We start from the raw sequence: 27,910 nt of genomic DNA, 5'->3' as shown, positions 1-27,910 counted from the left end.
ATCACGTTGATTGATTTTCGGATGTTGAACCATCCCTGTGTCCCTGGAATAAATCCCACTTGATCATGATGATCTTTTTGATGTATTGTTGTATTTGATTTGCTAATATTTGATTGCTAATATTTTTATTTGCTAATATTTTGATGAACATCTATGTTCATCAGCGATATTGGCCTGTAGTTTTCCTTTTTTGTGTTGTCCTTGTCAGGCTTTGGTATCAGAGAGATGTTGGCCTCATGGAATGTGTTAGGAAGCGTTCCATCTTCCCTAATTTTTTGGAACAGCTTGAGAAGGATAGGTATTAAATCCTCTCTGAAAGTTTGGTAGAATTCCCCAGGGAAGCCGTCCGGTCCTGGGCTTTTATTCTTTGGGATGCTTTTGATGGCTGTTTCAATCTCTTTCCTTGTAATTGGTCTACTCAGATTATCTATTTCTTCTTGCGTCAGCCTTGGGAGGTTGTAAGAGTCTAAGAATTTATCCATTTCCTCTACTTTGTCCATTTTGTTGGCACATAGCTTTTTGTGGTATTCTCTTATAATCCATTGTATTTCTGTGCTATCCATTGTTATTTCTCCTCTTTCATCTCTAATTTTCTTTGTCTGAGCTTTCTCTCTTTTTTTCTTTGTAAGACTGGCTAGGGGTTTGTCAGTTGTGTTTATCTTCTCAAAGAACCAGCTCTTTGTTTCATTAATCCTTTCTACTGCCTTTTTTGTTTCAATAGGATTTATTTCTGCTGTGATTTTTATTATTTCTCTCCTTCTGCTGACTTTGGGCTTTGTTTGTTTTTCTTTTTTTAATTCAGTTAGGTGTAGTTTGAGATTGCTTATTTAGGATTTTTCTTGTTTGTTAAGGTTTGCCTGTGTTGTGATGAATTTCCCTCTTAATACGGCTTTTGCTGCGTTCCTTTAGAGTGGGTATAGTATGTTTTCATTTTCATTTGTCTCCAGGTATTTTTTAATTTGTCCTTTAATTTCTTCAATGATCCATTGGTTGTTCAATAACATGTTGTTTAGTCTCCACATCTTTGTCCTTTTCTCAGCTTTTTTCTTGTAATTAATTTCTAGCTTCATAGCATTGTGATTGGAAAAGATGTTGTTATTATTTCAACTTCTTAAATTTATTGAGGCTTGCCTTCTTTTCCAACATATGGTCTATCCTTGAGAATGTTCCATGTGCACTTGAGAAGAATGTGTATTCTGCTGTTTTTGGATGGAGTGTTCCAATATGTCTGTTAAGTTCATCTGGTCTAGCTTTTCATTTAATTCCACTGTTTCCTTGTTGATTTTCTGTCTGGATGATCTTTCCATTGATGTGAGTGGAGTGTTGAGGTCCCCTGCTATTATTGTGTTATTGTTAATGTCTTCTTTTAGGTTTATCAATTTTTGCTCTATGTACTTTGGTGCTGCTGTGTTGGGTGCATAGATATTTATAAGTGTTATGTCTTCTTGATGAAATGTCCCTTTGATGATTATATTCTGCCCCTTTTTGTCTCTCTTTATCTGTCTTATCTTGAAGTCTGCTTTGTCTGATGTAAGTATTGCAGCACCTGCTTTCTTTTGTTTGCCATTAGCTTGGAGTATTGTCTTCCATCCCTTCACTCTGAGCCTGTGTTTCTCGTTGGAGCTGAGATGTGTTTCCTGGAGGCAGCGTATTGTTGGGTCTTATTCTTTAATCCATCTCGCTACTCTGTGTCTTTTTATTGGAGAATTCAATCCCTTTACTTTTAGGGTCATTATTGATATATGAGGGCTCAATGCTGCCATTTTATCACTCATTGTCCAGTTCTCCCGAATTTCCTTTGTTTCTCTTCCTAGTGGATTTTGGTCTACCAATTGAGTTAGGTAGTTTTTTATGTTGTGTTTCCTTGTTTTCTCCTTATTTATTATTTGCGTCTGTTCTGCTTTTTTGTTTTGTGGTTACAGTGAGGTTTGTATTCAAAATCTTGTAGATAAGACAGTCCCTATTCTGCTGGCCTCTTATTTCCTTAGACTAAACCAATTCAGTCCCTTTCCTCTTCCCCTCCTATGCTGTTTGTCTCACATCTTATTCCATCTTGTGTAGTCTGTTTCTGGTTAAAATGACAAGATTGTCTTTGTTTTGATAAACGAGATTATCTTTTGTTTTGGAAAAGATTGTATTTTCCTTCCCTTTATCTTTAACGCTCTTCTTGAGTACTTGCTAACCTGTTCTGATGCATACGTAGCTACAATTTTCTGATTTTGTCTACCTATTTTTTATCTCCTTACTCCAGGCTTTGTAACTCCTTCTCCCCCCTCCCCCTTTTTTTTTCAGGTATGAGGGCCTTCTTGAGGATTTCTTGTAGGGGAGGTCTCATGGCTATGAACTCCCTTAGCTTATGTTTGTCTGGGAAAGCTTTTATTTCTCCATTATATCTGAAGGATATTTTTACTGCATAGAGAATTCTTGGCTGAAAGGTTTTGCCCTTCAAAGATTTGAATATCTCATTCCAGTCTCTTCTAGCCTGTAAGGTTTCTGCGGAGAAATCTGCTGAAAGCCTGATAACAATTCCTTTGTAGGTTATTTCCTTCTGCCTTGCTGCCCTTAGCATTCTTTCTTTGTCATTCAGTTTTGCCAGTTTCACTACTATATGCCTCCAGTAGGTCTTTTTACGTTGACATATTTAGGAGCTCTGGCAGTGTCTTCCACATGGATTTCCTTCCCTAGGTTTGGGAAGTTCTCTGCTGTTATTTCTTTGAACAAGCTTTCTGCTCCATTCTCCTTCTCTTCTTCCTCTCGAATACCTATAATTTCTCACTCTGCTCTTGCTATCTGGTCTCCATGGGTGTTGGCCTGATGAGGTCACCTCTGTGTTAGCTTTTACCTAGCTAGGGGCTTTCCCCTAGGCTGCGAGGGCCCTCAGGGATCTTTGATGTTCCCACGAATGAACGTCCCCTCCCTGGTTCCTTCCCTCTCAGAGGCTGCCCAGAGTCCTGGATCCCAGTCTTTAGGGGAGGGAGTGCAGTTTTCTCTTACCCCATTCCACCTTCTCTGAGGGGGACTCCAGCCTCTCTGCCCTCTGTCGTGTGGCTGCATGGCTCTCTCAGATGTCTTTTTTGTTGTGTTTGGATGTCCTCTGTTGGGGTGTGAATCTCTTTGTTGTTGTATGGTGGAGAAGAGATTACCAGGAAAGCTCACTCCATCGTGATGCTGATGTCACTTTTATCCCATCTCATTTTTTCTGTATATGCACTCACCCAACCCCCTGTGAGCATGTGTGCAGACATACACACACACACACACACACAAACAGAGAGTCTCCCCAGGCCTCCCTGCCAGGCCCAGCCAGGATGCTCACCATCTCCAGCCCCTGAGGGTGAGGCATCAAACTAGATGAGAGCAAATTCCATTGTTGGGCAAAGAATGGTCCCACTCTGAAAAGGGGCCTGAGCCAGCCCCTGAGCATGGGTCTGAGATGGCAGAGAGCAGAGGGTGGAAGGCTTTGCCTCAGTTGGGGAATAGTGAGTCCATGGCCCAGGGAACCTTCTAAGAACAAAGCCTGATTCAACAGACACCCTGGCCTCTGATTGTCAGCTTTCTAAATGGGGCTGGAACCTGAATTTTAAATCACTCTGGATAATAAGCAGTGGTGACTTAGACTTCAGGCTTTGGGAAATGTCTCAAAATCTTGGGAAAGTTTTACTTTTTTAGGTAGATCACTAATAAAATGGGTTAAATTTAGAGAGGAAAGCTAAACTGTATTGTTTCCTTAATTAAAAGTATTAAAATGGTACCTTTGCTCCCACTTCTGATGGCCCCTGCTATCCGTTTGATGTGGATCCTTCCAGACCTTATCCATGCACTTACAAATATGTATATTTGCCCACCAAAATTATGGTTGTCTTATGGCAGGTTTTTACATAAATGGTATCATATTTATGTATTCTTCTGAAACTGGCTTTTTTCATGGCCACATAATTTAGAGACCTATCCTTGTTAGCCACCACTTGGTCCACCTCCCTCTTAAATTGTCACACAGTATTTCATAGTATCAGTGTTCTGGTTTATTTGTCCTCTGTTCACAGAAATGGGATTGCGCCAATGTCCCCCTCCACAATCAGTGCCGCAGGGAACAAGCTGTGCACCTGTCTGGTTATTTTATTCTGTGTCCCACTGTGTTTAGCCAACACTCAGGCGCCAGGTACTGCTCCAAGTACCTCCTTTATTAAGGTATTTAAGCTTCCAAACAACCACACTGCAGTGGGTGGTGGGCACCATTGTCGCCTTCCTTTTCCCCATTTCACAGATGGGGAAACTGAGACGCAGAAAGGTAAGCAGCAGAGCTGGGATTTGAGCCCAGGCAGTCTGGCCCCCAAGGTCGGCCTCAGAAGCCCTCCCATGGCTAACCACAGGAACTCAGACATTGCTGAGTGGCCTGAAAACTCTGTATCCAGCACATAAAAAGATCCCGGGAAGGATGCACGAAATGGATGCATTACATTCTTAGATGAACACAGTTCTTTTTGTGGTTTAAATAAGATGCTAGCCCAGGGCCCAGGCCAGTGGCCGAGTGGTTAAGTTTGTGCACTCCACTTCGGCGGCCCAGGGCTTCAGCAGTTCGGATCCTGGGCACGGACCTAGCACTGCTCATCAGGCCATGCTGAGACGGCGTCCCACCTAGCAGAGCCAGAAGGACCTACAACTAGAATATACAACTATGTACTGGGGGGCTTTGGGGAGAATAAGAAAAAAAATAAAAGAATTTTGGCAACAGATGTTAGCTCAGGTGCCAATCTTTAAAAAAAAAAGATGCTACCCCAAATATTTTTACCTTTCCCTCTTACCTTCCCCCTCTTTCACCTGTCAGGGTATTTGGTTCTTAAAATACAGGCATTCTTTAAAACAAATTAGAATACCAAATATTGCAAATTTGAGCTTCCTGGTAATTCAGACAATGCCCCCCCAGGAGGCGAGGTGTCTGGTGGGAGTGAACCCCTATGTGCCCTCCACCAGATGGGACCTTCTTAAAAGGTGCCTGACAGCCGCTGGTGAAACCTATTTTGTGACAGCCCCCCATAACTCACGCCTTTGGGGACTTCTAAAAGGATCCTGGGGGGTCAACCCGGATAACTGGCTGCTCCCCTCCTCGGGGGCCTCAGGGGGTTGCTGGGCTGCACAGATTTCAGGCTCTGGAAACAACCCTTTCTAGAATTTTACTTTACACCAATAGGAAGAGAAACTTGATTAAACTGCGGCAAAATAGTCAACTCTTGCTGATTTCTCACAGATAATGACAGAAAAAGACATTCACCACTGACCTACCATAGAAGACATTTATTTTAAGCTCTCCTGTCGTCCCGCACAGGAGGCGAAGCCCCTCCTTTCCCCAGGCCCTGCGCTGGTGCTGGGGCGTCTCCCCCACCGGCGTTAGCGGCTTAGGCAGGCTGTTCAAGCAGGAAGCATTTTCCCTTTTGCGTCTCACCGAACTGCCTGGAACCATGACATCATTTCACGAGCGCTCCTAGAGGGTAGGCCTGTCGCAGGAGTGTCAGAATATTCCTAGAGCATGAGGTCCCTGGAATGGTGAAACTCATAGCAACAGAGCGTAGAACACAGTGGATTGCCAGGGTTGTGGGGGGACGTGTTTAGTGGGAGCAGACTTTTTGTTTGGGGTGATGAAAAAGCTTTGACTACAGATCATGCTTACCATTGCACAACGACATGAATGTATTTAATGCCACTGAATTGCACACTTACCAATGGCTAAAATGATAAATATTATGCTTGTATATTTTACCACAATAAAAAATGATAATAAAATTACATTTAAAAAGCAATATAGGGGCCAGCCCAGTGGCACATTGGTTAAGTGCACACGTTCTGCTTCGACGGCCCGGGGTTCGCTGGTTCAGATCCCGGGTGCGGAGATGGCACCACTTGGCAAGCCATGCTGTGGCAGGCGCCCCACATATAAAGTAGAGGAAGATGGGCACGGGTGTTAGCTCAGGGCCAGTCTGCCTCAGCAAAAAGAGGAGGATTAGCAGTGGATGTCAGCTCAGCGCTAATCTTGCTCAAAAAAAAAAAAGCCCTGAAATCCAACAGCCCAGAGAGATATTTATTACTAAAGCTAAGGTGAATATCCTTCCAGGCTGTTGAAAAAAATTTTTATATGTATTTTGTCAAATATTTAAAATTGCTTTACTTATTAGAGTAATTGAGAACATATTTCCATGTTCCATATTCATTAATCATTTTTAGGAATAAGGTAGACTCCATTCCATGGTGCCTGCACCATAACTTCATTCATTCATCTACTACTGGGGAACATTCAGGTTTAAGTGAAAAAATGCAATTATAAACAGCTATCCAGTTTTTTGCACTTACCAGCATTTTTCCAATCAATGTTGGAATGCCAATCAATATTCCAATCAAATCCTTCCTGAAGCTCATCTCTAGGACACCCTTTTTCTGGGACATTTAGGTTATTTCCCAGCTCCCCTACCCCAAATAAATGACATTGTGATTGAAATCTCTGTGTATAAAACTTTTCCACTTCTAGACATGTTTTCTTAAGACAGAATCTCAAAAGTTAATTTAGAGGGTCAAAGGTCAGATCCATTTTCAAAAGCAAGAACGTTCCCTCTTCCCTCTCTTTCCTCTTCCCACCTCCCTAAAAATTCAAGTTGGCCCTAAAATGCTGGATGAAGAAAGGAAAAGGGTCTGCAGGGCAGAAATCAATATTACAGATAACTCGGAGTGTCTGAAGGCACTCTGGAAGACAAACAGGTGTGTCAAGGTTCTCCAGAAAAACAGAACCAATAGGATGTGTGCATATAGACAAGGAGAGATTTATTTTAAGGAACTGGCCCCACAACTATGGAGGCCAGCAAGTCCAAAATCTGCAGGGAGGGCTGGAGGTCCAGAGACCCAGGGCTGAGCCACAGTGACGGGACAGTTCAACCCTGACAGCTGTCTGCTACAGGATTCTCTCCTGCTCAGGGGAGGTCAGTCTTTTATTTAGTCAGGGCTTCAACTGATTGGGTGCGGCCCACCCACATTATGGAGGGCAACCTACTTTACTCAAAGTCCACTGACTTAAATGTTAATCACATCGAAAAACACCCTCACAGAATAATGTTTAACTACATATCTGGGCACCATGGCCTAGCCACGTTGACACATAGAATTATCCATCACAATCAGTAAAGTTTGTTTGTTTAATCATATGCTTGGCCGTGATAATCATAATGAGAACCCTCCTTGAGTGGGCACCACCTATTTGTTTTACATATATTATTATTACATATGCACCAAATATATGATTTCTAATCCTCAGACAACCCTGCAAGATAAGAAGAATTGTCTGTCTTTTTTTAGAAGAGGGAATGTAAGCTTAGAGGGAGGAAGTCATGCCCCAAAGGCTGCGGGGCTGGCTCTTGGGAGAGCTGGAATTCAACCCCATCCTTAGTTGACCCAAAGCGCCTCGGTCTTTTCCAGCCACCCCTGCAAGCTGGTCAGGGATAACTGGATGCAGCAAAGACAGTGAATTTCTCTCAGTATTGTTCTTCCCTTTTGCCGTGGGAATAGCCCTTTAGCCAGGCACGTGGCTGTGCAGAATAAAGACTGCTTTTCCCAGATGCCCCAAGCTAGCTGTGGCCGGTTGACCACATTCTGTCCAAGGAGATGAAAGCAGATGTGGCAACTTCCTCATCATACCCTAAAAAGGGCTGTCCCTCTCCCGCTCTCCTCTTCCTGTGGGTTGGGATGCAGATGCTGTCCATCTTGGACCACGAGACCTCAGGGCTGTCAGGGCGACAGCACATAAGGAGCTGAACGGAGCTCTGACAGCCCTGCTGAGCCTGTTCTGTTTTTGTTCAAACTGTCACAGGGACACAGACAAAATCCTATTCCTTTATTTTAGGTCTGTGTATCCCTACTAAGTAGAAAGCAAATGCGATGTTTACAAAGATGTCCTCGTAAAAAGAGAAGGCAGGCTCTGACGTTCGCCCAACCTGCTGGGTTCTTTATCTAACGCTTCACAATGCTGACCTGCTCTTAAGAACAAAAGCAGAAGGAGTACACACACACTTCACTGGATGTTCTAGATTCTAGAAGAACGCTACGGGCCTGTATCATAACCTTACTTCGAGTTCAGAAAGTTTGAATTATCTTATAGAAAGCTTTTCTTTAACCAAATCTTTATATATTGATGTCGTATCCTTTAACAAACATGTGGGTAATGTTATTTTGTAACTACAAATGAAGGGGTAGGGGCTGGCCCTGTGGCCGAGTGGTTAAGTTCGCACCCTCAGCTTCAGCGGCCCAGGGTTTCGCAAGTTCGGATCCTGGGCGCAGACATGACACGCTCGTCAGGCCACACTGAGGTGGTGTCCCACACGCCACAACTAGAAGGACCCACAACTAAAATATACAACTATGTACTGGGGGAATTTGGGGACAAAAAGCAAAAGGAAAAAAAAGAAGAAGAAGAAGATTGGTAACAGTTGTTAGCTCAGGTGCCAATCTTTAAAAAAAAAAAAAGAATGGCTCACCGAGGCCACCCGTTCATTTGCCTTTAGAAAGTCCGGAGTGGAGACCGGGGGGAGAGGACTACGGAGTTGTTGTTTAATGGGTATAGAGTTTTAGTTTTGCAAGAACTAAGATGAAACGGTTCTGGAGATGGATGGTGGTGAGGGTTGCACAATCACGTGAAAATACTTAACACTACTGAACGGTACACTTAAAAATGCTTAAGATGGTAGATGTATGTGTATTTTATCACAATTTTTTTAAAGTCTAGAGTGTTGGTTTTCAAAGCTTTGTAGCAGTAAGACCTTTTTCCAACAAACTCCTAGGCAGTACCCAGTGTAGGAAATGGATAAAGCAGCTCTCTGCTTGGCCGCGGGCGTCACCGCCTTTCCTTCCTTCTCCACCCCGCCCCCTGAGGGCTCTGACAAGCTTGAAGACTCCTCAAAAGCCCTTTCTGAAACACGGATCTAGAGCTTTAGCGCAGCATTAAAATTTGGTTTAACAAAAAACAAGTATGGCAAAATATCCCTGAGGAGATAAAGTTTGAATAAAGGAAAAGACGGGGGGCCTGCCCGGTGGCGCGGTGGTTAAGTTCGCGCTTTCTGCTTTTCTGCGGCCCGGGGTTCGCGGGCCCGGATCCCGGGTGCAGACATGGCACTGCTTGGCACACCATGCTGTGGTAGGCGTCCCACGTATAAAAAGTGGAGGAAGATGGGCACGGATGTTGGCTCCGGGCTGGGCTTCCTCGGCAAGAAGAGGAGGATTGGTAGTAGTTAGCTCAGGGCTAATCTTCCTCAGAAAAAAAAAAAAAGGAAAGACGTACCCATTCGTGGACAGCAATATTCAGTTCTCCCAGATTGATCTCTAAATTCAATTTCATCCCAATCAAAATCCTGATAAGATTTTTTGTTGTTGTTTAGTACTTGACAAATAAGGGATAAGACTGGCACCACCCGAAATTCCTTGTCAATGCTCAGGAGAGATTTACGCAGAAAGCCGGGTAGAGCCAGAATAGCCACTTCCGGGGGCGTGCAGAACCCTCCCCAGACTCCGCTCACCCCGGGCACGGTGACCACCAACGACGGTCTTCCCTCCCTGCCCCAAACCCCACCGAAGTTACTGGATGGGTACAAAACAGGGATGGATCCAAAAGGACGAGGAGAATGGAGGAGACCACCGTGGGAAAGAGCCGGCCCCAAGCTCGCGCTGCACGGAGCGCGCGGAGAAGCGCGGTGGCCCCAGGGCGGGAGAGGCCCCGGCCCGCAGCCCGCGAGGGAGCCCAGGGAGGGGCCGCCGCGGGCTCCCGTGGAACCCGCTCCTGTCTTTCCTCTTTTCCTTTTTTGCAATCGTGATGTGACGTATTCAGAAATGAAAGAAAAGAATTTTTAAAAGTCTAAAAGACAGTGACACCACATAATTTTCATTTAAGATAAAGTTTAACAAATTGCACAAATTAACCAAATAACACTAATCATACAATACTCTTTAAAGAAACAAGTATGGAATTAAACAAACAACCTAATTGGAGCCCAGAAGGCCTGTTGGGGTTGCTCTCACGCCCTGTCACACAGCGCCAATTACCCCGAACAGGAAGAGCTGCAGGCTTACAGCCTGGGCAGGAAACAACCACTTTACTACGAAGGAAGATCTCTCTCCACACCGGCAACGGCCCAGCCCATGAGAAATGCCAGGGCTCAGCCGATGAGAAACTGTTGTTGCCACCCTAAACTGTTGCTTTCCTCCAATGACTTTCTTTTTCTTTTTTTTTTTTCTTTTTTTTTTTTGAGGAAGATTAGCCCTGAGCTAACATCTGCTGCCAATCCTCCTCTTCTTGCTGAGGAAGACGGCCCTGGGCTAACATCCGTGCCCATCTACCTCTACTTTATATGTGGGACGCCCACCACAGCATGGCCTGACTAGTGGTGCCATGTCCAGACGGGGGATCCCAACCGGGAGCCCCAGCCCGCAGAAGCAGGCAGTGCGCGCTTAACCGCTGCGCCACCTGGCGGCCCCTGGACTTTCATTTAAAACAGCCTGCCCCACCCCCCTTTTGCCGTATAAAAGCAGATCCTCTCTTTTGTTTTCAGAATGTGCCTATAGTTCGCCATAGCGTGCACATCCCAAATGGCAATTCTTTTGGCTATTCCCAAATAAACCTGTTTCTAGGTTAACTGGCTAATATGCTTTTTAAGTTGACATGTGTGTACTACAGTAACCATATAGATGTTAAAAATATTTCTATTATACCTAGTTTACAAGCTCCTGTACGAAAGCAATTATAGTCAACATCTAGAAAAAATACGTACAACCTTTAAAATAGTTTATCCTCGCATATGAATGGACTGTAGAAAAAAATTAAAAAGTAAGAATTTTTTGTAACACCAACCATTTCATTTTTTAAAAAGTGAACATGCACATAGAAATTTGCTTACTTTTTTTTCTAGACTGTCCAGATTTTAATAAGATCAGATCATGGCGGAGGCTAAGGGTTGAAAACCAAGCACTGGCTGAAAATCCGGCTCAGCACACTTGGAGCTCCTGGGCCCCCTCCCCAACTTCTGCCTCTAGATGCCCACCATTTTGCCCCAACCCTGAAGGAGACGGGAGATCTGATTTCAGAGAAATTGAGAAGAGGAACTCCAACCTCGGAACAGCAGGCAGAGAGAAGGGCAAGGATTAGGTGCAGGGTGGAGAATGGAGAGTAACAGCCATGCTTCCTGCCTCGGGATCTAACCCGCTTCCCAACCCGCTCCCAGGATGTTGGCAGTGAGGTTCTGCTGTCCACTTTTCCCCCTGGGGAGGAGACAGAAGACCCTGTGCTGGAAAACCAGAAAGGCTTCTGGGAAGAGACCTCCAAGGGCAGACATTTGGGGATCCCTCCCCAGAGAAAAGGCCAGCTTGGCCCCTGACCACCCTACACCCATCATAGGACCCATGCAGATGTGCAGGCCGCCGAAAGCTTTCACTATTGGGGGCAGCCAGGGATCACCAGGCCTAAGAAAACCCCCCAGGATGGAAGACGGCATTCAAAACAAACAGCAGGAAAGAGGAATGCCAAGCAAAGAACAGGAGAACACTTAAAAACTTGCTTTGAAAACAACAAAACCCCCACAGGCTCCTTGGAGCAACGAATGACCCCAAGTCTGGAGCAGAAAATGTACAGTATGTGCCAGAAAGCAGAGAATCACTCAGGACCCCTGGATCACGGCAAAGGACTCAGGAGCCTGCCTGGATGCCCTGCCAGTGGCCAGAGATGGGAAAATTTGAGTACTGAAAAGAATGATGGCTTCAGTGGATTAAAACACACTGAATATGTAATGTTCCTTCACACAAATGCGTGCATGCATATTTAGCATGTTTTAATCCATTGAAGCCATTATTATTTCTTGGGCTCAAATAATGCCAGTTAGTATATACAGAAAGAGTGACTTTTAATGAAGCTTGATCAGAAGGATTTAGGTAGCGCCATTTTTTGAACCCCCCGATGAAATAACTGATTCAGATGGTGATCCTTAAGAGCTGGTAAAACCGTTAAGTGAAAGGTTACTGAAGAACCTCATGAGAAGGGCTGAGGCAGGCATGACTTGACCCCCAGTCAGTCCTGACGACATTAAAAGCGGGCTGCACTGCCATTATGTGCCTCCTGGTGTGACGCAAAGGGCACAAACAGCACCACCCCTATTCTTGCCAAGAATCCAATCTAACCACCAGTTTTCAGGAAGTACAGGGGAGAGAAAAACGTGCTGAGGAACACCACTGGGGCATAATCAGCCAAACCTAAAATGCGAGAGGGGATTCTACAGGCAAATGAGCCACTTTCATCAACAAGGAAATGACAGGAAAACCTAAAAGGAGGGAGTACTAGTTTAGACTAGAAGAGATTTAAAAGAAATACAAACCCGAATGTAATAACCACCAACAAAAAACTATGACAAGACTTTTTTAGGCAATTGATGAATTTGAATATGGACTATATATAGGATGACTTTAAGGGATTTTAATTTTGTTAGATGGGTAATGGCATGTTGGCTATGCTTGTCTCCTTGCTGTTAGACTCGTACTGAGCAATTCGGGTGAAAGGCTATGATGTCTGTGATTTGCATTAAAATACACGAGCGGAAAAGGAGGGGGACGTGGGCAGACACAGCAAGTCTGGCAAGACGATGAGGGTCGTTGAAGCTGGGTGGTGGGTACACGGGGTTTGGTTGCACTCTCTGCTTTTGTCAGTATTTGAAAATTCTCAGAATTAAAGCAAATGTCATGTATCACATACGTGAATTTTAAGCAAAAAAAAAAAAAAAACCCACACAAATAAATAAGAAACTGCATCGCCTCTATCACTGCCCCATGCAAAATGTTCTCCCTCCCACCGCTGGGCTGGTTTATGAGAGAGCAAACCCAGAGTGCAAAATATCCCCCAAACTTTCACCAGGTTTATCATTTATTTCCCACATGAGCCCGTATCTGAATGCACGTGCGCATATGTATAGCTACATAGAGATGTAGTTACATCCACTTATGTAATATATATAAATAGGAGGCTATTTCTGTGTACGTACACGCTATATATTCTACATATCATAAAAGTATAGTTCCATTTTTAAAAATTTGTAAAAGCAAATTTTCTCTCTATTTTAACACAAGCACTGTTAACATTTTCACATCCAGTCTCTTTTTTGCATCAGTCATACCATTTCTATACTTTGGTACTCTGAATCATTCAATGAATATTGCACTATAAACGTTTTTGAATGTTACTTATATTGCTTTCATGACTCTTTCAAAGTTTATTGTGTCTCTCTATTGCAAATGTAGTATATATTTATTATCAAAACTGGAAAGTATAGGAAAGCAGAAGGAAGAGCCGAGTCTCCGAGCCCGCTCACAGAGATCTGGGCAGTGCTTCTCCTGTGATCAGGACTTCAACACAGCATCTAAGATACAGGGCAGCGAGAGATGGCCACCTCCAGACTTCCCTTTGAACAGAAATGGGCTGCCATGGAGAGTCCTGTGCATAAAGGTTTTCACGTTTTCAAGATTCATTCCTTGGCTAGAGCCTCATGAGAGGTGTTTTCAGCAACGTCCACATAGAATCGCATTCATTTTGTCAAATCTAAACCTGAGTACATGGTAGTTGTGGCTGCAGCCACGGTCTCATCCACGAAGGCCAAGGTTCCCTCTCAGGATTTCCAGGGGTTAAGGCACAACCCTGGAGCCCAATGCCCAGGGCTCCAATCTTGTCTCTGCTGCTTAGCGGATGTGCATTTGAAGAAGGCCCTTAATGTGAATTCATGCAGAAACCCCTCAATAAACATCAGCCTCCACGGTCTGGGGGGCTGTAACCACCATTCCTATAGAAGTTGAAAGATCCTAGACATGGAAATTGGGCAGCCTTTGCCCCAGTGTCTACTACTCCCTGATTGTGCACCTATTTAGGTCTATATGTGAATCTATAACTTTTCTGACACAAAGGTCTACAGCTTAAAGTAGTCAGAGATCCAGAAAAGACCAAGAACCCCTATTAGAGATGACAAGCTCAAATGTTGCCAGATAGGGTTCAAGTTTGACTAGAAGAGCGTTGGTGTTAGGTTGACCCAGGCAACCCACTGACCCCTTCCGCAGGCCCTGTCTCTGGCCACAGTCAGTTAGAGCCTGGCCAGGGAGCCAACCACCAGCCCTTTGCCCTTGAGGTCCACAGGTCAAGTGAGCATTTGTATGAAGGAAGGAAAACACACTTCATCCAGGGGTAAATGGGCAAGATCCTTCGGGCTTTCTTTTTCAGAAGGAAGTGAAAAATTCTGAGATGTCAGGGCCTGACCATGGGCCACCTTAGTAACGTACACGCAAACACTTAGAAAGACCTTATTAAAATTCAGATTCTTACTCAGGAGATCTGGAGTGGTGTGGGGGGCTCGGGGAGCTGAGACAGGTGGGCAGAGAACAGGGCTAATGGGGGCAGGGCCTCCAGTGCTGGCCTGGGTGAAGAGCACACTGTAGACGCCCGGGAAGCCAAGCTGAGTCCAGACCTGCCTTCGGAGCTGGCTCTCTTCTTTCCCATGGGGACAACCAACAGAGGCTGCAGCTTCCAGGCCCGCATCTGTAGGGGCTTCTCCAAGCTCAGAGGGGTGCTGGGAGTGTCCGGGAGTCAATGTCAGGACCAGGTGGTTGTGGTTTGGGGTCAGGGCCCCAGCTCGGTCTCTGTGAACAGGAGCCCCTGCTTGGAGAAGCCCATCACACAGCAGGGGTTCCAGTTCTTCAGGTGGGTGGGGGATGGTCTGCCTGCTCGGGGGCAGCACATTCTGGAAATGGCAGAGCCCTGTGTGGCTGGGGTGGTGAGTGTCAGGGGACAGGGCAGCTGGGCAGCTGGGCCGTGGAAGATCCTGGCAGGCCTCCTGCAGGAGACTGAGGGCAGCAGGGAGCAGTGCAGAGCTCTGAGCAAGGGAGTGACCTGGTTAGTGTGGGGCTTGCTTTAGGAAGCTCCCTGCAGCCAGCCAGGCGTGGAGAGGAGTCAGGCGGAGACTGGGCAGAGGCTGGGTGGGGTGGGGAGTGGCCATAGGGAAGGGGACCGAGGATGGACATCAGAGGTGATGGAGCTCAAGTCCCAAGTGCTGTGAGGGTGAGGGTAGGGGACATGACTGGGGCAGAGGCACCCAGCGTCCTGGCTTCCCTGAAGGAAGGGCTGGCGGGGTCCCCCTTCCTGGAACCCCTAGGGAAATGTGTGCAGGGAGCAGGGAGGGGTCAAGGTTGGAGCTTTGGGAGCCCCCGGGGAAGGAACAGGGTCAGACTCGGCTCTGGGACCCAGCATCCAGCCCAAGCCTGGCCTGAGTCCCCAGGCTCAGAAGCAAACTTAGTGGGTGCCTTGAGCAAGGCAGGGTCGCAGGACAGCCTGGCCCTGGTGTTGGTGGCCCTCTGGGAGGTGTTGTGGGGGCCTGACTCAGAAGAGCCCAGTTGTGAGTTTCCTTCCAAGGGGCACAGGCGGGCTTGGGGCTGCCTCGCATTTGATGAGAGCAGGAGAGTCAAACAACTGATGTTTCTTCTCCCTGGAAAAGACGGTTGGGAAATGCCTGGAGGGCGGCCCATCGGGGATGTCCAGAGCTCCAGGGCTTCCTCCCTCAGTCAGTGCACCTCAGCAGGCTTCTAACCACATGGACAGAGACGGAAACAGGGGCCCCTGCTCTGGCCCTTCAGTTTACAAAGCCCCTCCCCACCGGGGATCTCATCGTAGCTTTGCGGGATGCAGGCAGGACAGGAAGTAGTGTCCCACATCTGAGGAAACCGAGCCTCTGAGTGGAGAAATGACCTGCCCAAGGTCATAGTCAGGACAGACCTGGGACTTGAATGGAGGTTGGCCCAGCCCCATGATGTGTTGTCTCAGGGCAGGGCTTGGCAGGGCGGGTGCAGTAGCACCTAGCCGCCATGAGCAGCCATGCCATGCTTTCCTCATCTTTCCCCATTTCAGCAGTGGCCCCATTCTGTGGGTCACCAGGAACAGGCCCCAGATTACCTCGGAAGGCTATGGATTCACGGGCTTCCTGGTGCCAGGGGCCCAATCCAGGCACTCAGCAGTTCTGTGAGCACCTATGTGCCTGAAACCGTTCGCTGTGCTGGGGATAGAGTGGTGAGCAGACCCAATCTGGGCCTTGCAGGGCTCAGATCCTGACGTGGAATAACAGCTCTACTTCCTCGTGGCTGCAAGGCTTGGACAAGGAACTCCCAACCCCTGAGCGTTTTGGCTCACCTGGAAAAGCACTGGTTGGAAGGATAGGAACACCTCCTTCACAGGGCTGTACAGGCGTAGTAGATGCCCGGCCTGGTGCCCCTGGCAACCACTAAATAGTACTCTCCGACCTGTCTCCCCAGTACAAACCCAACTGAAGGAACCTGGGGCCCAGAGAGGTGCAGTGACTTGCCCAAGGTCATGCAGGTCTCCCTGGCAGAGACAGGACCCAACCCAAGCTCCTTCCTGCCCCTTAGGCACTGGCTGCTTCTCTGCCCAGGGGATCCCACACTGGTCTGGGGCAGAGTCTTACCAGGGTTCCAGGAAACAGACGGGCAGTGTAGGCCTGCCCACCCATCCCAGGTCTAGAGAGCAGTTGGGGGAAGCCGGCCGGGCAGGCAGGACCACATGTGGGAAGGCTCTGGGTTCAAAGGTAAGAGAACCAATCTTGGGCGTCATTGGCTCGTTACAGAATCTGTTTAATGGTTTAGGAATGTGTACACTCTGGCTCTGCTAAGTTTCCATAAAGGCAACTTTTCCATGTTTTAAAAAATAGATTTGATATAAAGATTTATATATTCATAAATAGGTAATGTGAAAAATTCCCAAATGTAATGGTATCCTTGGGCTGGCTGAGGCCCTCCCAACCCTCCCTGCCCCCACCCCCCAACAGTCCAGGCCAGCGAGGTTCAGGTCCCTGAGGCCCCCCGCTGGCAGCCCTCCTGGGGAAGAGAGTAACTGAATTCAATATGAATTAGGAGCTTCCTCCAGCTCCATTCCTGCTGGGGCCTGTGTCCTCGGGGCCAAAACTCCCCTTCTGGGAGGACAGGGACCCCCTCTCTGGCTTAGGAGTCAGGATCCTTGTCCCTCCCCGCCCCGCTCCTCCTCCTTGGAGTATAAAACGTCTTCCTCTTGTTCTCTGGCCCACGTCACATCAGCCTAACCCAGGAGACAGAGCACCCTCCCATGGGCCTGGTGGCTGTCTGGAGTGGTCCTGGACCTGCTGCCCCTGCCCTTTCTCCCACACCCTGGCCCCTGACCCCACCTGCTCCTGTTCTCGGATAATTTATAAACAAAGGAAGAGACTAAACTGTTCTCCTGCCCCCGAGGCCCTGGGCTGCTGGGAGGGGAAACAGAGGCGGGCCTTCTTTTCTGCCTCATGTGCTTCCCCGTTTTCTCCTACCCAAGTCCAGGGCCCCACTTGACAGAGGACTAAAGCCCAGAGAGGTAGTGAGCTCCCCACCTGACGGGACACTACAGAACAGGTTCCCCACATGGCAAGCAGTCACCACCACTCTCAAGGCCAGGCCCTGAGCATGAGCATTTGTGCCTGAGATTGCAGGCCGTGAAGCGTCTCTGTCGGAGCCTGTAGGAAATGGGTTTCAGCCCAGCTGGGCCATCTGTGAGATTCTAAAGGACATGAATGAAAGGGCAAGGTCACTAATGTGGGAGAGAGCAGGAAGGGGTTGGCTTGGACAGAGGGTGCTCCTCGGGGAACAAGAAGGTGCTGGAGAGAAGCCAGGGTGGAGATGTGGAGGCCTTGGACATCTGGGTCAAGTATGGATGCATCCTGAGGGCCCCAGGGCACCCTGGAAGGTGCGAAAGTGGAAGAGGGGGGTTGGTGGATAGGACCAAGAGTGACCTTTCACAACTGCCACTCTGACAGCAGCAGGAGGGTGGCGTGGGGCAGTGGAGGCTGAAAGCCCAAGGGCCAAGGAAGTCAGTGAAGCGTCCAGGTGAGATGAGGCCCGTCTGGAGCGGAGGGCAGGGGGCGCTGTGGAGGTGGGATCCCAGCACTGCGGTAGGGTGAGAAAAAGCGAGGAGCCCAAGCTGAGCCCCAGATTTCTAGGCTAAACTCCTGGAGTGAGACTGCTCTGGCGCCTGGAGGATGGAGTGACAGGAGATCCACTGGGCCCAGTATTTCTGACACCTTGGGATTGTGAAAGGGGAGGAAGTGAAGTGTTGTTTCCTTGGTTGCTGGGTGAGCCAAGAGGCCACCCGTGAGAGGAAACCTCCTGGTCCCAGGCTGAGCCAGCTGCTCCCTTCCCCCTTCTAAGTTAAGCCTTTGCAGGGTTTCAGGCCTCCTCCCCCAGGGGCGGGAGAAGGAGGGGGACAGTTCACAGTCCAAGGGGACAAACGAGCCCATCACCAGCCAGCTACCCGTTCCTGCGCCTACGCTGGACCCTCATGGCAGCCCAGGGCGAACTTGTGAAAGAGACGGGTGGTGGGGCCTCCCTCTTTCCCTAGGCCCTATGAAGCAGCCGAGGGCCACCCCCAGTCCTGAGGCAGAGGGGGCAGCAGGTACAAGGGGCAGGGTCAGTCCCTGTGCTCGGCTGGAACTGGGGCTCCAAGTCAATCACAGGGTGCAGGCCCAGGCCTCTGTTCCAAGACCCCTCTGTCCCCCGACGCCCCACAGCAGCAGGTCTCTGCAAGGTCAGCCTTCGAGAGCTTTCTCTTCCAGTTCGGGCCTGGGTTGAACGCCCAGCTCTGCCCCAACGTCGGCCCCACATAGAGAGGTCATGAGGCTGGAGGACTTGTGCCGTTGGCCTGAATGGGGCCCCTCTTTAGGGTATGCCTCAGTGACAGGCACTTTCTACTCTGCAGATGGAACCCAGCCACTGCAGTGGAGGAGCTGGGCAGACCCTAGCTCGCCCTGCCAGCAACTGGGCCCCATCCCATCAGCAAGACCGCTGAGGAAGGAAGCCAGGCAGCCTTCTTGATCCCAGCTCCCACCCCACCCCAGCTAGCAGCAGGCTGAATCCCTCAGTGCAGGCTCCTGCTGAGCAGCTCCCGGCTGGACCAGGCCAACACTGTCCTTCCCCTCCAGAATCAAGCTCAGCTATTCCATGGCTGCCCATCTCCCTGAAAGGGAGCCATCAGCCCTGCTTGTCTCCCTCTCAGCCAAAACAGCCTGTCCCTGCCCGGCCCTGCCTCACCAGACTGCTGTGGAGCTCCTGCAAAAGGTCTGGCTCTGTGGCCAAGCCTGCCTGGGACGGGGCAATGCAAACCAAAGTGCTTGGAGTAGAAGGCAACGTGAGGCTGAGCTGGAGCACTGTGCCCACCTCCAGGTCTTGGACTGAGCCTGGGGCGCTGCCTGGCTCTGAGAGGCTCCGGGCTGCCCCTCCATCATGTACCCTCAGCTGTGGCTCTGGGAGCAGTTTATTTCCTAAGGCCCCACACTGGAGGGGCCTAAAGGCCTGGGCTGGGCTGACATGGAGGGACTGGGATGGGCTTGGGAAAATCACCTGCCTCCCCTAGCCCAGTCCTTGTGATCCTGAGCTACACCCCAGAGTTTGGCCCTGCTTCCAAGAGCCAGGTGATCCCAGCCCCCACTGTTTTCTAACCTCAGCACTCGGTTATTAGGGGCTGGTGGGCCCAGGGGGATGAAACGGCCAGACTCAACATAGCTAGTGCCTTGCCTTTTTGGTTTGGGAAACTGTAAGCTGGTCTGGGAGCAGTCGGGGACCTGCTGCTCTGAACACGGCAGGAAGGATCTCTGCGCAGGGGGTAAGCCTGGGGGCCCTGGGGGTCCTCTCAGACCTGAGCCTCAGAGACGCAAGCTTTAACTTTTCCCTTAAATGTCCACATTCCTATCTCATTCCCTCAACTCCCCGAGCTTCTGAGAGCCGCTGCTGAAGAATTAGCTGGTTTTGCAACCTGAGTGGCAAAATTTTGGGCCTCAAGCTAGTAGATGGCCCCCAGTCGGCTGTGGGCCATGAAGCCACACTTGTGCCAATGAAAACAAGAAGCTACATGGAAAACCAGAAAACTTGAGAGGTCTTGCTATAAGGCAGCGAGCTGGGCCCCAAGGTGTCTGTGAGCTTAGAGCTGGCAGTGAAGAAAGGAACAAAGTCCCTGGCCTGGAAGGAGTTAGGGCTTCCATGGGGTTGTGCTCAGGAATCGAGTCTGTTGGGCTGGTTGCTCTGCTCTCTGTGGCTACACACAGAGGCTCTGGAATGACCTGGAAGAACCCAGGGTACCAGCCACATCCCTGGAAAGCAGCAACTTGCTGCCACAGCTGCAGCACACTCAAGGTGTGAAACAGTCAGAACGAGTACTTGTGGAGCACGGGAGGCACATTCCCGGCCCCTCTCCTGCTGTGGTCCATACCAGTGGGCTGGAGCCAGTCCTGGAACATGAGGAACGAAAAGGGGACAGCCACTGGCTGGCAGGATGGGCCCCACACCCTACCCTGTGCCAACAGGCCTCCCGCAGGAAATATCCTGTTTCTTCCTTTCTTGTGGGGGGTTTTCCCATCAACCATCCAGGCCACGGGATGGATAATTCCAGGACTTTATCCTGCTGCTCTAGAATTGCTGGTGCCCTGGAGGGCCAGCTCTGGAGGGCTGGGCTTGGCAGGCCAGAGAAAGAGAGGAGGTGTGGAGGTCCCTGCTTGCCTGCCCTGCACCCCGGTCAGCACCCACAGCCCCAGCTCTCTCCGATGTCCTTGCTATCCAGCTGGATGTGGTCAGTGCTCTTCTCACTGAGCAGAGGGCCCCCATGCCTCACGACCAGCTCTGTGGCCACCCGCACGAAGGCCTCCTCCACATTGCTCGAGTCCTTGGCAGATGTCTCGATGGCACAGAGGATGTCGTAGTGCTCTGCCAGGCTCTGTGCCTCGGCCAGAGGGACCTCCCGGAGCTCGCTGAGGTCTGACTTGTTCCCTGCAGGGAAAGGCCAGGTGCAGCTTGGTGAGGCCCACAGGTGCTAGGGAAGCCCTGTCCTACCTGGCAGGGCCAAGCTGAGAGACACAATGTCATCCACTGCCCTCTGTCAGCTACCAATAAACACAGTTGTGCATGATAATCTATCTTCTTTTTTAAAAGACCTTTTTTATTGTAAAGCTCTTATTCTATCCTTTAGTCCCTCATTTATTTTCTCTTTTTTATCTTTGCCAGAGGCTTGTATATTTTACTGCTTCTTCCAAAGAAACAGAAGCAGTGAAGCTTGGTGAAAAGAATACAGTACTTTAGAGCTGGAAGAAGACCTGGGTAGAAACTCCAACTTCCTATCATTTGCTGTGTGACCCCTGGGTAAGTCATTCACCTGAGTCTCCATTTCCCCAGCTGTGACACCACCTTCAGCAAAGTAGGGATTAAATGATACAGTAAACATGAAAACATCTGGCACTTGGCAGACACTCCATAAATGCTGAAGTTAAAGAAATCTGGCATTGCTAATTCTTTTCTTTTTTTTTCCCCCCTAAAATTATGGTATTACACTTATTATTCATTCTCTATTTTCTTTGGAATTTTTGTATTCTCTGTAAGATTATGGTTTTTGATTATTTTGCTTTTGATAGTAAGAGCACAGGCTACCACTTTACCTGAAAGTACATCTTTGGCTTCTCCTACAAGGTGTGAGATGTTTCATTATATTCGAAATAATCTGGCAAACTGCTCCTTGATCCAATTTCTAGAAGAATTTTTTTAAGTCTCTAAGTGGTTGACTTTTGTAATGTGATTATAGAGGAAGGACAAAAAAATAGATAAGCATCTATAAAGATCTAAAATTTCTTTGGTAACCTTAAATGATACAGCAACCAATTTCAATGTGTGGAACTTATTTGGGTCCTGATTTCAACAAACTGAAAAAAAAAAAAGCACATGTGATATTTATGAGCAATTATAAATTTGAACACAGACCAGCCATTTGATTATCTTAAGGAAATGTCAATATTTCTTAGATGTGAAAATTGTATTGTTACATATTTTTAAGCGTTTGTATGTTTTATAGATTCATGCTGGAATATTTAGTGATGAAATAGTTTGGTGTTGGGATTTGCCTCAAAACAAATACAAGGGAGGGGAGCAGATGAAGGTAGAGACGAAATTGGACATCAGTTACTAATTGCTGAAGCTGGGTAATGGGTATCTGCGGTTCACTACACTATTCTATTTTGTATTTGTATAAAATGCTCTATAACAGAATGTTTTATTCTAAATGTCTTGGATAAAAGGGAAGTGTAAGGCCAGGTAACGAGAGCTCCATTCCGGCCCAGGGGGTCCAGCTCTGCCGAGCACTTCCACACCCCAGTCCAAGCAGACTATAGAAGGCAGGCTGTATGGAACCAAGTGTCATCCTTTTCCCAGCTGGAGCCACGCCCAGGCCCCATCTGTACAATCTTATCTTAGAAGAATCAGCCTTACTATTGGGGTGAGGACCCCAGGGACCACATAAATGATCCGAAGCTTCTAGAGCCTAGGTCTGGGAAGTTCATGTAGGAGGAAAAGGGAAAATGGAGACAACGGCATCTCTCTGCAGCAGCGGTTCTCAAAGTGAAGTCCCTGAGCGAGGAACATGGATGTCACCGATGTCACCTGGGAACTTGTCAAAAATGCACTCCTGAGTCAGACACTTTGAGAGTAGTGCCCAGTATCTGTGCTTTAACAAGCCTTCGGGGTGATTCAGAGGCAGGCAAACGTTTGAGAAGCGCTGCTCTGCAGTATGGTGTGACAGAGCGAGTCACTGAATTATGACTGGCAGAACTGAACTCAAATTTCACGTTTATATGCTCACAGGCTATGTGGACTGGGATAAATTACTTCACTTTTCTGAGCCTCAGCTCTATCCTCTGACTAAGGAGGAGTAGTCAGGGTTACGGGAACTAAATCCAAGAACACACGTGAAGATTTAAGCAGTGTTAACCATTGTGTGGATTACATGGTAACTGCAAGGCAAATCTTAGCTTCCTGTCTTCCTTTCTCTAATTCCAATTGTGAGTATAACTTTATAAGCGACTAGCAGGATCAGAATTTGCAAGATCGCATGGTTCAAGTTCAGGCCCCTCTCCTGCCTGTTCAAGCTCAGCCCCTCTCTGCACTCTGGCTTGTCCTTCATTTAAAAAGGAAAAACTGAGGACCAGCCCCAATGCCCTAAGGTTATGTTCGGCACACTCCACTTTGACAGCCCCGCTTTGGTTCCCCGGCATGGACCTACACGACTTGTCTGTCAGTGGCCATGCTGTCACGGTGGCTCACATTAAAAAAGAGGAAGATTAGCAACAGATGTTAGCTCAGGGCAACTCTTCCTCAGCAAAATAAGTAAATAATAAAATAAAAAGGAGAGATCAAGAGAGAGACAGGATCCGTGGTCCCAAGGAACCCTGCTGGCCCCACCCTCACCAGCCCCCCCAGCTCACCGATCAGCAGTTGCACGATGTTGGAACCTGCGTACTTCCTCACATCCTCGATCCAGTGAGGCACTGACAGGAAGGAGCTCCTCTTGGTGATGTCATAAGCAAGGATAGCCCCATTGGCACTGCGGTAGTAGCTCTGGGTGATGGTACGGAATCGCTCCTGGCCTGCCGTGTCCCAGATCTGCAGCTGGAGAAATAAGGGGCCTCCCGTGAACCTTGTGGTGTGGCCAAGCACAGGAGACAGGGAGGGCAATCCCAGAAACCCACGCCCAAAGGTGGTTCCACCGGGCAGGCCACCAGCCCACACCTTGGCAGGAATCACACAGGAGGGGGACAGAGAGAGAGAGAGAGAGAAGGCCATCTCAGCCCTCAGAAAGCAACTTGGTGGCCCAACTTTGATGAGGACAAGAGAACGCAAACAGAAGGTGGGCAGCCCTCATCTCTGCCCTCTAGAGTCCCCAGGGAAAGGAGGTGAGGGGATAAGGGACGTACTCTGCACTGCAGCAGGAAGTGCACTCGACCCTGGGGCCTCTGTGTGCCCTCTCTCCCCCAAACACTGGGCTCACTGCTGGGGATGCTGAGCCAGAAGAGCTCCAGCCTCTCAGTCTGGCAAGCTGGCCCCAGGTATACCATGAGGCTGGCTGTGTGCACGTCCAGTGCCTTCCCCTCTCCGTGCCTGTAAATGCACCATTGTACTCAGTCACACCTGATGCTCCTCCAGCATTAGGGGTCTCTACTTCTGCCTCAGCAACACCTGGGAAGATGCTCACAACCTGGCGGTGACGGGGCCTGAGCTGTGGCAGTGAGGGACTCAGGGAGGCGGTGGGCAGAGTCCTCTCATGGGGCCTTTACCATCAGCTGACCCAGCTTAGCCAAGCCATAGGCAAGGAGCTTGGGGTCTTGTCCCGCACATGTCTTCACTTAACAAACACCCATTAGTGACTGCTGCCAAGCCCTCCTGGACAATGGCCATGGAGGAGATGTGCCTGTGTGTAGCTTTCTGTGGAAACAGCAGCCTGGCAGGAAAGACACCAGATAGGGTGCGGGAGGGGCTGGGCCCGGGGCAAACCTGGACTTTCACTGTGCCCAGGCCAGGAGGCTGCCCGCTCTGGGCAGAGATCACCAGCTCTGGGACTGAGAGAGATGGACCGTGGGTGGGCACTGGAGCGAGCAGGTGTCAGGGCTCTCAGGGGCTCAGGCTGGCTTTCTCTGCTCCACAAACCATAGGTTCTCGGGGCTCTCTGAAGATAAACGTGAGCCTTTGGCCTCCACCGAGCTGCAGGTCATCCCTCCTCCTTCGCCAGCGCAAGCACTCTGGGTGCCTCTTTATCTAATTCTCAAGGTATGGCAGGCCCTCTAGTCTGTCCACGGTGGGCATGGACCTGGAGGCCTCAGTTCCTGGGGGCACAGCTTCTGGCCCTGGCACTGTGGAGGTGACCACCTTTTTTCCCTAGGCCCCACTGAGAGAAGTTTGAGTTAATGAGCTCTGGGCCACAACATGCCAAATAAACTCTTCCAGTCCTGAGACTTCCTATTTCCTCCCCAGCTGCGAGGGGCTCCAAGGAAACCAGGCCCCATTCTCCGGAGCTCATGGTGTCTGCTAGGCCACGCATGGGGAGAAGCGAAAGGCAGGAACGTTGGCACTACACAAACCTGGGATCCAGATGACCAGGAACGCACCGCATACCCCAGAGGAGAGTACACAACACAAAAGTCAGAGGCCAAACAGAATAAAGCAACTTGCAGGAAACAGAAACTACGCAGAGACAAACCCCTCAAAAACAATCATTGGTCTTTTCAGAGATAGGCAAAGATCCATGAAACAATAATTGAACACTATTTCAAAAAAAGAAAAAATGGAACATTCAGAAAGAAGAAAGGAGCCCTTGAAAATTAAAATATAACATAAATGAAAAATGCAACATAGGGTTGGAAGATAAAGTTAAAGAAATCCCTCCAAAGTAAGAAAAAAGTACAAAGAGATGGAGAAAAAAAAAAAGAAAATTGCAGAATCAGCCTAGGAGGTCCATTATCAGGATAGTAAGAGTTTCAGGAAAAAAAGAATAGTAAAATCAAGGGGAGAAATCAAAGAAATACTTCACAAAAATTCCCCAGAACTATCCAACAGGCCCACTAAGCACACACAATGGAGGAAGACAGACTCACACAAAACATGACTGTGGGAATCCAGAACCATGGAGAAGAAAAGATGATAAAAACTTGCAGAGAGAAAAAAAAAAAGAAACAACACGTTTCAAAGTTCCACATAAAAGTTTCATATGACATTACATATTCAATGAAACACCTAAAATTATGAGAGAAAATTATTTCCAAAGTAGAATTCTCCGCCCAATCAACTATCAACCAAGTGCAATGGTTTAATAAAGACATTTTCAGACACACTGGCCTCAAAAAATTTACCTTCCTGTTACCCTTTCTCAGGAAGCTACTGAAGGTTCCTCTGCCTAAAGAAATCAACCAAAAATAAGAAAATGTGGGATTCAGAAAACAAAGAATTTAACTCAAAAGAGACACAAAGGGAATCCCCAGGATGGTGGTAGAGATCCCAAAGCCAGAGCCGAGCAGCGAGCCTGGATGCCAGCCCATCTGGAGCAGGCCACGGGGCTCTGGGGCAGCTCCCAGCTCTGGCAGAGTACCGAGCGTCAGACGAGCCCTCCCTCCAGAAACAACCATTAGACTGAAAAATACGGGACACTGTCGTTTTCAGGATGGAAACAACAAGCAGCACAAGACTGTAATCCCGAAAGAAGCAAAACTCATGAAATGCACCTCATGGTCGCCATGACTCTCTACCTGGGGATGGTTTCCTGACCACAGGACAGTGGGCTAGAATCTAAGCAGAGCACGGTGGTCCCACTGAGCTGAGGAGGCAAAGATCAGAGTCTGGAGCAGCTGATACGACTGGGATGAGAAGCAGTGCAGGCGGTGTGAGAGCCCCGAGTCTACGTGGGGCATCCTGTGAGTTCTTTCCTGAGGAACCATGCACAGCAGGGGAGACAGCCAGAACCTTACAGAGAGTGGCTCCTACGGGGCTGAGAACAGACCAGAGACAGAGGTACAATGAATGAAGTGGGAAATTCATTCAATGAACTTGACAGCAGAATGGAGATGGGGAAAAAAAAGAATCAGTGAACTTGAAGAAAAATCAATAGAAATTATTCAGTCTGAAGAACAAAGAGAAAAAATGATTGAAGAAAAATGAACAGAGCCACAGGATCTGCGGGACAACATCAAACAGTCTATATTCACATAATTGCAGGCCCAGAGGAGAAGATAGTGAGAATGTGGCCAAAGTAAAGACCAAAAATTCCAAATTTGATGAAAATATTGACTTAATGATCCAAAGAGCTCAGCAAACCCCAAGCAGAAGAAACACAAAATATATCACGGCAGACTATAACCAAACTGATGAAAACCTAAAGTAAAAGAGAAAATTTTTAAAGCAGAGAAAAAAAAAAGATATTATATACAGGGGAACATTAAAAATGACAAGTGATTTCTCATCAGAAATAATGGATGCCAGAAGACAATGCTGAAAAGTAATAAAAAGAAAAAAAAAGTACTGAAAGAAAAACTTTCAAGACCAAAGTCTATATCCAGGAAAAAATATCTCTCAAAAATGAGGGTGAAGGGCCAGCCCCCATGGCTTAACGGTTAAGTTTTGCGCACTCCGATTCGGTGGCCTGGGATCGGCTCCCAGGGGCAGACCTACACCACTCATTAGCGGCCATGCTGTGGCAGCAGCTCACATAAAAAAGAAAAAAAGACGAAGATTGGCAATGGATGTTAGCTCAGGGCAAATCTTCCTCAGCAAATAAAAAAGAGAGAGAGAGAGTGAAATAAAGATATTTTCAGATAAATGAAAATGGAGAGAATCTCCCTGGGAGACCTGCACAACAGGAAATGCTAAAAGATATTCTCTAGGCTGAAGGGTAATGATATTAAGTGGAAACTCAGATCTACAAAAGGAATGAGATCCACCAGAAATTGTAAATAAGTAGGTATATATAAAATACTACTATTTTTCTTCTTGTAATTTCCTTATAAAACAGCTGACTGTAAAATTATAAATAATGGCTGTAAAGTGGAGTTTATAATGTACTAGAAATAAAAAATATGACAACGATAGCACAAAGGAAAGGAGGGCAGATAAATGAAATTATACCACTGTAAAGTTACTACACTTGTGAAGTGTCAGATATGAAGTGAGAAATGAGAAGTGTTAAGCGTAGTTGTGAAGTATGAAGTGCTACAAAATTGACTCTAAAGAGATTTTATAAGTTAAAGATGCATATTGTTAGCCCTATTTCAATCAGTAAGAGAAATAACATGTCAACAGAGGAAATAAGATGGTATTCTTTTTTTTTCTTTGAGGAAGATTAGCCCTGAGGTAAGTACTGCCAATCCCCCTCTTTTTGCCGAGGAAGATTGGCCCTGAGCTAACATCCGTGCCCATCTTCCTCTACTTTATACGTGGGACGCCTACCACAGCATGGCTTTTGCCAAGCGGTGCCATGTCCCCACCAGGGATCCGAACAAGAGAACCC

The 27,910-nt window shown here is 48.0% G+C and overlaps 1 protein-coding gene across 2 annotated transcripts in view; it reads right to left on the bottom strand.

Moving 5' to 3' along the window:
* Nucleotides 1–12,913: 12,913 nt before the first annotated feature.
* Nucleotides 12,914–27,910, bottom strand: part of RAB43 (RAB43, member RAS oncogene family) — a 36,148-nt gene continuing 21,151 nt past the window's right edge. Inside the window, exons 2-3 of one of the 2 annotated variants that reach the window (XM_044755177.2) lie at nt 23,346–23,529; nt 12,914–15,527 (exon numbers count right to left, since the gene is read on the bottom strand). In XM_044755177.2, coding sequence (XP_044611112.1) covers nt 15,226–15,527; nt 23,346–23,529 — 486 coding nt within the window. In that variant the 3' untranslated portion in view covers nt 12,914–15,225. Of the gene's footprint in view, nt 15,528–16,666; nt 20,869–23,345; nt 23,530–27,910 lie in introns of those variants that run through there. The other variant, XM_014853090.3, reaches the window with a different exon arrangement.

Source organism: Equus asinus, chromosome 21, assembly GCF_041296235.1.
Source record: "Equus asinus isolate D_3611 breed Donkey chromosome 21, EquAss-T2T_v2, whole genome shotgun sequence".
Lineage (NCBI taxonomy): Eukaryota > Metazoa > Chordata > Mammalia > Perissodactyla > Equidae > Equus > Equus asinus.
This window is presented reverse-complemented; position numbering and strand designations above follow the sequence as displayed.